General features: G+C 40.9%; 1 protein-coding gene across 2 annotated transcripts in view; it reads right to left on the reverse strand.

Annotated features, from left to right (window-relative positions):
- SLC27A6 (solute carrier family 27 member 6) overlaps positions 1 to 8,404 on the reverse strand; it is a 60,535-nt gene extending 52,131 nt beyond the window's left edge. For both annotated transcript variants that reach the window (XM_081054252.1, XM_081054251.1), the window contains exon 1: positions 7,051 to 8,404. In XM_081054252.1, coding sequence (XP_080910378.1) covers positions 7,051 to 7,531 — 481 coding nt within the window. In that variant the 5' untranslated portion in view covers positions 7,532 to 8,404. The remainder of the gene's footprint in view (positions 1 to 7,050) is intronic.
- Positions 8,405 to 9,610: the final 1,206 nt, after the last annotated feature.

A 9,610-nucleotide genomic window follows, 5' to 3' on the forward strand; every position in this document is an offset into this window, starting at 1 on the left:
AAAAGTCATGTAGGGGATAAAGAGTCATTATTTACTTATCACTGTCAATCTTTCCTAATAAGATGAAAAGTTTTACTGTCATTTTGAAAGTAAATTCTGAATATTAAGTCCTGACACAAACTAGCATTTGTTTAAATACTTCAGGGAAAACTTGGCTGTATTTCACAAAGGTTTACTGTATTGCCAGTGACGCGTATTGCCATTGAAATCTGTAGAACTGTAAGTGCCTCAAAAGAATGATATGTGTCCTCCATCATTTGGCACCTTGCACACACACCATAGGGGCTGGACAGACACCTGGTTGTGGAAATGACTCTGCCCATGGGATCCACTGTAGTTGCAGGTCTTGACAGTAAAGTACCTTAAGAAAATGAGACAGCTGAATATTCTATGACCTTTAACAGAGTCTGCAGTACAGGAGAAGCCTCAATCTCTTCAAAGCAACAGGTTCTTCCAAGGAATATATTGTTTCTTGCATATGCATGCCACTGTGTTAGGTGTGTTTGCAAGCAGAAAAACAGATAAATTATGCTCCCTCCGTACAATCCTTTAGCACTTTTTCTACAAATTAATTTATTTTTTTCTGTATCATTATAGTATCTCTTATTCAAATTTCTGAGACTATAAAGTTAGTGAGGAAGAATGTACTACATCCTCTAAAATGCCATTCGTGTGAATTATGTTATCATACGGCATTAAAAACTCGTTAAAATACCCTATTAATATTATACAGGAAACCAGCTAATGTTTTCAAAGGTATTGTTTGTAGTTCTTAATACATTGGCAAATGTTTAAACTTCTGTGCATTAGTACAACCAATACGATATTCCACTACAAATGGTCAATTTGAGTTTTCCATACTGCAAAGCAATATTCACACAGAATCCAAAGCGAAATAAACGATAGATCTCACCACATACTTGTAACTACCATCCATCCTACTACTTAGAGCAGCTCCACAGGTTTTTCATAGGATGCATGGGCAGAAAACTGACGCATAAATAAGAAAAGTCCTAAAGCAATTCATATTGTGATGTAGATACTAATACTTCTTATTAGGCCAGAAACTCATTTCATGAATAATATCAGCTTTTTTTAACAAATATTATTTTATTAATTATTAGTATAACCCTAGAAAGTGCATAGGAGCACTAGTCTTTCAATTGTAGTTACATTTTCTTCCCTGAAACAATTTTACTGACTGCCCTGAACATATGCACACAAGTTTGTAAGTGGGTTTATGTGTTTTCACTCTCAGCTGTCCTCACATCTTTTGGGGAACAGAAAGGCAAAATTGTGCAAGAAAATAAAAAGTATAACAGCTTATTTGACATTATTTCCAACACATCTCCTACTGCCAATGAATAATTATTACTCAAATAGGACCAAAATGGTATGATGTACTTGGTTTACTATTTTTCAGTAAGTGAATGATATATTTTTCAAAAGGCAATTCCAAGGTGACATTTCTGCAAGATTCAGACCCCATCAGAGCTATCTGCCACATGCGTTCTTGGTTATAAATGGAACAATCCTCTTGACCAGAGAAGAGCTAACCATCTAGCTCCTAACTTGTGCCTGACAGCATGTCAGCCCTGGCCTTTGGGGTTGGGCAGTAGATATGACTGTTCCGTCACTGGGGGAAGACAGGACGGCTGCTTAAAACCAGTTCTCTCAGGTCACGTGACATGTGCCTGGCTCTCCCACAGCAAATCCCAAATAAGGAGATTTGGGCAGACTTATGTCATATTTTGCATATATGTCTCTGCCCCCATACAATTAAAAATAGTTATGGCGACCATTTATTGAATATACACGGTGGTCCAGCCATCTGTGTCCTTGACGTTTAAGTCACAGAAAACCCAATGATATTCCTCATTATCTGCTATGTGTTAGCAGTCTCAGTTAATGGCACAGTTAGGGTTCAAGCCCGTGTTCACCTGACTCTAAGATGCGTATTTCTCCCATTCAGCCGTAGGACTTGCCTGAGGGGATACAACCTTCCTTTAATTTGTTTTTGCTCCTGCCATTATTCAAGCATCATTCTCTTCGAGCAAACACACGTTCAGCAAATACTGAAAATAAGAACCCCTAGGTCAGTGCCTCCATGATCAGTAAAGAATAAGCCATGCATCATCAGTGCTTAGCACACTGCCCTTTCCAGCTAATAAACCATGAAGCCACTTAAACTTCCTATCAAAATCAGGTTTTTCTTTTGGAATGGAGGTAATCCTTGACCTAGCTGAGTCTAAAATGGAAAAAAAGGCAAAACAACTATCCATTCTACTAACGTAAGTAAAAATATAGAATTCCCTAAAAATTAAAATAGCTATATGTCAGAATATCATAGTACATGGGTGAATAACAAAATTCACATAAGCCATGTATTTTATCTATCTGAATACATATTGTTTTCTATAAAATGTAAAGGGTCTTTATTTTTCCTCTAGCTCTTCTTCTTGGTCTTTAAAAAGCAGATGCCTTTATGGCTGCAAGTCATTTGGAGAATTACAATGGCTCGTTTGTTAACTGGAACATTTGTCCTGCACAGTCTGAATGAACAGTTTGTGAAAAAACTAACAGAGCAAGGCTGCATGGATTACTGTAAGTACATTGAACTGACACAAGATTTTTACTTCTTGTGAACAGAAATCCAAAACCCTTGTAAATATGTTGCGACACAAAATATTGAATATAAAGTAAAAGTGTTCAGTGTAATATGAACATAATCTTTCTTAGTTATTTATGTATAATTAAAATGATTTAATATGTGGTATATTGACAGAGGAGAGAGAGAAAAATATGTACATGCAAGTAAATCTGAAATTCTGTGGACGCTCAGTGTGTCTAAAACACTGTACTTCTAGGGCAGGGGTGTCCAAACTGCTGCCTGCGGGCCAACTGCGGCTGCGATCCATTGTTAATTGGCCCGCAGCAAATTCCAAAAATATATTTAGTTTACTTAAATAAACCAGGTGAGGCAATATGTACTTCACCTCGAGTGAGTGGCCCGGCTGTTTATGTATTTTACTGCATATGGCCCTTGGTGAAAAACGTTGAAAAAACTTTGGACACCTCTGTTCTAGGGTGTCATGATTCTAGCACTTATTTTATTGGTATAAAATAATACAACAAAGAAATTCTATTGATATATCTACTCTCAAAATCAGTTACCAAATGGACAATAGAGGGACAATTTATTAGCAAAACTTTGTAAGTAAATAAAATTACCAAATGCCCATACGTACCTCATAGTGTTTTGTTAGGTCATTCATTCATTCATTCATTCATTCATTCATATATACACACATACATACATCCAGGCAATAAATATTTATTGAGCATCTCCTTTGTGCTAAACTCTGAGAATTTATCAGTGAACAAAACAAACGTCCTCAGCTCAAAGAGCTGACATCCGAGTTCTGGTCCTATTCCTCAAAGCCACACAAATATCTATGTCTGTGAATTGGCTAATAAAACTTTACCGTTCCATTGGGGTGCTGTGACTAGCCATAGCACACCTGAGGCTTACACTATGTCTTAGTGTAAAAGGTGCTGAAAGTAGATGGACAGATGGAAGGTGAGAGAGAGGGAAGGAAAAGGAGCAGGTGAGGGGGTTGGTAAGGAAAGGGGAGGGGAAGGTAAAAGACGGAACAAACAGGAACAGAAAGGAGGACAAAGACAATCATGCACCCAGCACGCTTTTATGGTTTAGCATCAGAAAATGCAGGCTACGTCCCCACACTGCCTCTCCGAGACTTATAAGCTAGAGGACAGTCTGTGCCCACTTTAACCAGGCTGCCCTCAGCTTTTACAGGAGGCTACAGCTGGGATGCAGCTCACATAAGATAATACGTATAAACCACTTTGCAATGTATATAGTAGTCTTAAAATGGAGGGGATTGTTATTATTATGGCTCAATACGTCAAAGGATATAATTACACAGACTTTTAAAAATGATATACACGCATCACAACATATTCTGTTTGTACTAAGTAAAGAGAAACAAACACACAGGTAGATGACAATCTTGGCACAGGCACTGTTAGGAATGTCAGAGTTGAAATATCAGGGGGAAAGGAGTAGGTTTAATCTAAGACTATTTAATTCTCAGTAAGTGCTGAAATTTTCTGGGGAAATTTTAGATGCCACTCCACATCCCGTCTAAACCAAACTACACAGATACAAAACTTCTTTGCAAGTCTTTTTGAGTCTTCAGACTATGAGAGAAAGGAATACTAATTTTATAAACATTTTAATTTTTTCTAGTTATTTGTGTATTAAAAGCCTGATGTCTTAATATTGGAAACTTTTACTTTACTATTTTTATATAACTGGAATGCATATTTTATCATAAGGGGATTGACACTCTCAGAAACAATTGGACTATATATGGTCTCACACCAGAGACCAGGTTTTGAATCTTTGCTCTGAAACCTACTAGGTTGTGTCACCTTTGACACCCTAGATGAATTTCTTTCCCTCTCAGTCTTCAAAATATAGCTCTGTATCTGCCTCACAGAATCACTGAGAGTGCCTTTTACATAATCAGCCTTGAGTAAATGGCAACTGTTAATATTTTTGTTAATGACAATAACAGCAGAAATAACATTTGGTGGGGGCTTAGCTGATAACTTTTCCTTTGGCTTGTTCCTGGAGACACTTAGCAGTCACCTGCCATGATTGAAACTTCACCTATCACCATGGACATTATCTGTCCCGTCTGTTAAACCTTTCTGAAACTGGTTCTATATAACTTCTGAAAAAGACAATTTTGCTAAAGCATGCCAAAGTAGTGTTCAAAGTCTTATTCCAAATAAAAGTCTTTACTAGTCTTTCTTATACCTAACATCAAAGTAAGTTGTAGCAGCAAAATTCAAATGAGATCCCTTATTAATCTCGGATGATTCTATTATAATAATAATAGTAATTATTTCAGGATCTAGTTAGTACATACCAGGCACTCAGCTAGCCACTTTACTAAAGGTATGCCATTTCATTTTCAGAGTTACACTGTGAAGTAGATGGTATTATCACCATTTTACAATGAAGTAAAGTGAGCCCAGGGCAACTGATCTTATTTTCCACCACATAGTTAAGAAATGGCAGACTGCAAATGAAATCCAGGTCTGTCAGGCTTATCTCTGTCTAAACCACGTGACTAGTCTTTCCACCTCAATGTACTCACCCTGGGGATATAACGATTTAACTGTACACCTCCATCAGAAACATCCAATGAAATTTAAAGTTGTAAAAACTATATGTATGTATTGTTCACTGATTAAACTCAAGATACTAAGAACACAGTATAAGTATTTCAGGGTAAGAGGCTCAAATACAGAAAAGTGACTTTGATGTAAGCTATATCTTATTTTAAAAAAAGCTAGTAATTAAACAAAATAGAATTGTCCCATCTTTGAAAAACATGTAATTTCTATACTTTGGAGGTATGCTAAAAAGAACTGTTAGTAAGATTGAAGGTTGATTTCTTCAGCTATCTACTTACTGAGCAAATTGACTATATTGTTTTGGCTTAAAACTCCAGCGTCCCAAAATGGCTTTCATATATAAAAAAATGACTGTTATTATTAAAAACAAAAACAAGGAAACAATGAAATTAGTTATCGGCAAGCGATGGGAAAGCAGGCACAAGTAAAACTACGAAATTAATTGGTCCTAATTAAGCAACAACTCAGTCAACAGCAAACTTTGAATACTCTATTTTGAGAGGTAACCGTCCTGTGCGTGTTAAGAGAGCCTCAGGAGACTGGCTATGGATGGTCCTCTGGTTGGCCTTAACATCATGGCCACAGAAATCTTTTCAGGGATACCGTAGCCCTCTCAGTTTGCTTTTCTAATGGAAATTGATGGCTTTATCCATTTTTAACACAATTTGAGTTTCAGATTTGCTCCCAAACCTGTAATCTAAATTAGAATGAGCAATAATATAAGAAGTGGAATAAAATGTCAGAGTATATCCAGAGATGGACTGTGGTCACATGATCACTTGTCCCTGCACAAGTGGTAAATGTTGCTTCAACATGTCATCCAAATTCTGTGTGATTCATTTATCCTACTTATGGCTATAGTTCAGAGAATAACTATCATTTTTCATACTTCAATTTTGCTTTGTAATTGCAGCCCATTTTCCTAAGTACTTTGTTAATTAGGCCCCTAACTAAAGACTTTTCTTCATAGTTCAGTGTCAATATGTGTATCCAAAATCTAACTCCAAGGGTGGGGGTTAGGGGCAGAAGGTTAGAACTTACTGAAGGAAAGAAATCGTGGACAGATCCCACAGGGGAAGAGAGAGAAAGAAGCCTATAGAATCTGCCAAGAACCCGCCCACTGGCTGGTATGTGGAAGCCCAACCTTGCTAGGCAAATCCTAGCTTGCAGGAGGTACAAAATAAGAGCAGACATGCAGATAGGAATTCATGTACTTCAGATGAAACACACCGGGGGGTATTGAACACAATGTATACACATGACTTGTATTCATCTTTTGTTATTAGTATATATTGAGTATTACAATTTTAATACAGTTTTTTCTTTTCTTAAAATGTGTCTACATTTTATTTTGGCACCCTCTGTATTTGTTCTGTAATTGTAGTCAACCCTGATAGTGTTACTATTAGAAGCAAGTCGATATTCTGCAATGAAATCAAGATAACTTTCCTACTCATCAAATAATTTTGTCAGATCTGATAAAATTTAGAACCGACAGTTTTACCTCTCTGTTCTTGCACTCAATGAAGCTGTCCATAGCAGTGAAATTGCCCTTTCCCAAAATAGTTAGAAGCAGAGAGTTCATAAAAATTTTCTGAAGCTGTCTTGATATTTATTAATCTACATCAGAGTGATTGGAGTTGGGTTATTAAAACACCAGTCACAGAACTGTAAAATTATAGACTTTGTAAAATTATTTTGTAACATGCACCCTTTGTCACAGGCCCAAAGTATTAGTTGTGCACTGTTCTAACAAAAAAAGGAGGTGGGGAACCCGCAGGGCTGACATTCTGCAGAAGCTGAGCGGACCCCATACTCTACCTGCGCCCACCACGACAGCCCTAGGTTCACAGCTGCGGAGGCAATGCAGGAGCGAGTTGGCGCGGATGTTGGAGTTGAGGAACGCCACCACACAGCCCCGCTTGGCCAGGCCGAACCACACGTGGACGAAGTCGGGCTCATTGCTCATCAGCAGAGCCACGGTATCCCCCCTTTTCAGCTCGGAATGGTTCAGGAAGACATGGGCCACTCTGTTACTTCTTTTGTCCACATCTTCATAGGTGTAGACATCTCCCTCGTAGATGATGAAAGGTTTCTGGGGCTGCTTCTTGGCATGGCTCAGGAATTTATCCAGGACAGTGACCAGCTTCCCTTTCCGACTGTACAGCTTCATCCGAATTCCACAGTGGACCACCTTCACAAGGTACCAGAAGTCGTCCCAGAAGTAAGGGAACAGGAGTTTCTGCAGGAAGTGCAGTAAGACCATTGCAGCCCCCAGTCCTGTTAGCCACGATAGGTACATGGGGGCCACCGGGCCAGGCGGCAGCTCTGATCCCAGCGCCGTCAGTGTCCTCAGGGCCCAGGGCTGGCACCTGTATGTAGTTCGCTAGCCTTTCCGGGGTGAGAAGGGGACCTTGCGAAACAGAATCAGAAGTTTTCAAACAAGAGGTTGCTCGGAGGACGGGATCCTGGCGATAAGGCTTTGTGCACCTGGCGGCGAAGCAGAGAGCGTGCGGTTCTGGCGCGAAACCAACGCAGGGAGCTGCGGGGCCCTCGCCTGGGGAGCCCGACGGCGGGATCTCCCGCAGTTTCCACTCTTCCCTCGCGCGGGCGGGTCGGTGCCCGGCGCCTCTGCGGCCCTAAACCAGCCCACCCCCTCAGCAGAGGTAGGTCCTCCGGCAGATGCTCTCCTTCTCGGGGTAGTCTTTCCCGCCGCTGCGACCTGGAGGCTGAATTGGAGCCAGGAAAAGCTGGGATGGCGGCGGCTGAGAAATCAGAGGCTTTCCGTCTGGATTCGCTAGACTCTGGGGAGGGTCTCGGGGCCACGCCTCCGCCCGCTGTGTCCCCAAGGCCAGTGCGATCTCCGCCCGGCAGCGCCGCCCTTGCTGCGCTCCGCGCTCCCCTCGGACACACCTGTCCCGGCGAAGTGCTCCCAGGTGACCGCCGAGCCCGCTGGACGGAGCTGCCGCCTAGCCCGGCCCCAGCTCCCCTCCGAGGACCCTTGGGGCTGGTTTAGCTCTCCTTCCAACTGCAGCGTGGGTGTCGTTCGCCTACCTCCGGCCTCCAGGCTCCGGGCCAACCGCAGCTCCGACCGCTGGGTCGCTGGAACAGCTCGCCCCCCACCCCCGCGGGCTCCTCCCTTGGCTCCCGGCCGCCACCCCCGCTCGGCTGCTGTGCGGAGACACCAGCCGACACCGACGAGGGCCTCTGGAGGCGAAGCGGACAGTCCCATGGCACAAAGCCACGTACGCCCGAGAGCATAGCATGAGGTCGAGGGGACCAGGCTGCTGGAACTGGGTCAGGGTTTTTCATTTATTAAACTGATAAAGAATTAAGGGAACTAAATGATTACAGAAAACAAAAAGAGAGAGGGAGGGAGGGAGGAAGGGAAGGGAGGAAGGGAAGGGAGAGAGAGAGAGAGAGAGAGAGAGAGAGAGAGAGAGAGAGAGAGAGAGAGAGAGAGAGAGAGAGAGAAAAGAGAGAAGAGAGGAATTGGACAGCCAAGGAATATATTTGAATTCTTTGTTCATAAAACACCACAAAACTGGTTTGTTCTACAAAAAGGATCATTTATATTGGAATTCCAGAGTGCCTAGACAGTGTTTTTCACAAAACGTCCAAAAATATTGACTGATTTGGGAGCTTTTCCATTTCTACCTCCATATTTTTAAAGAAGTATAAAATACTGACTATTCTCTGTACTTAAAAATAACAAAACATTGTTTTCAATTATATTATTTAAAAAATTATCCCGATTTTCAAACTAAGGATTCTAAAGGGGGGAGAGAGTGGAGAGGAAATAGGTAATTGCAAAGAATAACAATAACGTTTTATACAAAGATGAAATTTTGCTGAAGATAAAAAACTGAGGCGTATTTAATTACACACTCCCCCCCTCCCTGCAGACACTATCCTTCCAGCTCTCTGCTTTTAAGAAGTATGCATAAATGCTTAATTATACGTGTTGAAATGATTACAATGCCTCACTTTATCAGGCTTCTGCTTCTTCTGTCTTACATTCCGTAGCTGGGGTCTAGCTTACCTCAGATTTCCTAATACAGAAAAAACTGATAACTCCATAGACAGACTCTGGTTTATTAATCTGAAAATGATTACTTAAAGTCACAGTGAAGAGCCCAGAAGTAAGAAAGTCTCTTAAAACCCTTTTGTGTTGATGAAGGAAACACTTTCTGAATTTACTCAGAAGCCCTGGTCTTTTCAATTCAGAAACATCTTTTCAGTTAAAAGAAAAAGTATTAGTATCAAGTAGTTTACAACTAGGGATATCAGTTTACAACCTGAAAAGTATGTTTGAAATTCTCTCCTTTTCTATCCTAGCTCTAGTCTGATTCAGTCACCTCCTAGAAAACAATATTTGAAG

The sequence above is a fragment of the Rhinolophus hipposideros genome, assembly GCF_964194185.1.
Source record: "Rhinolophus hipposideros genome assembly, chromosome: 7".
Lineage (NCBI taxonomy): Eukaryota > Metazoa > Chordata > Mammalia > Chiroptera > Rhinolophidae > Rhinolophus > Rhinolophus hipposideros.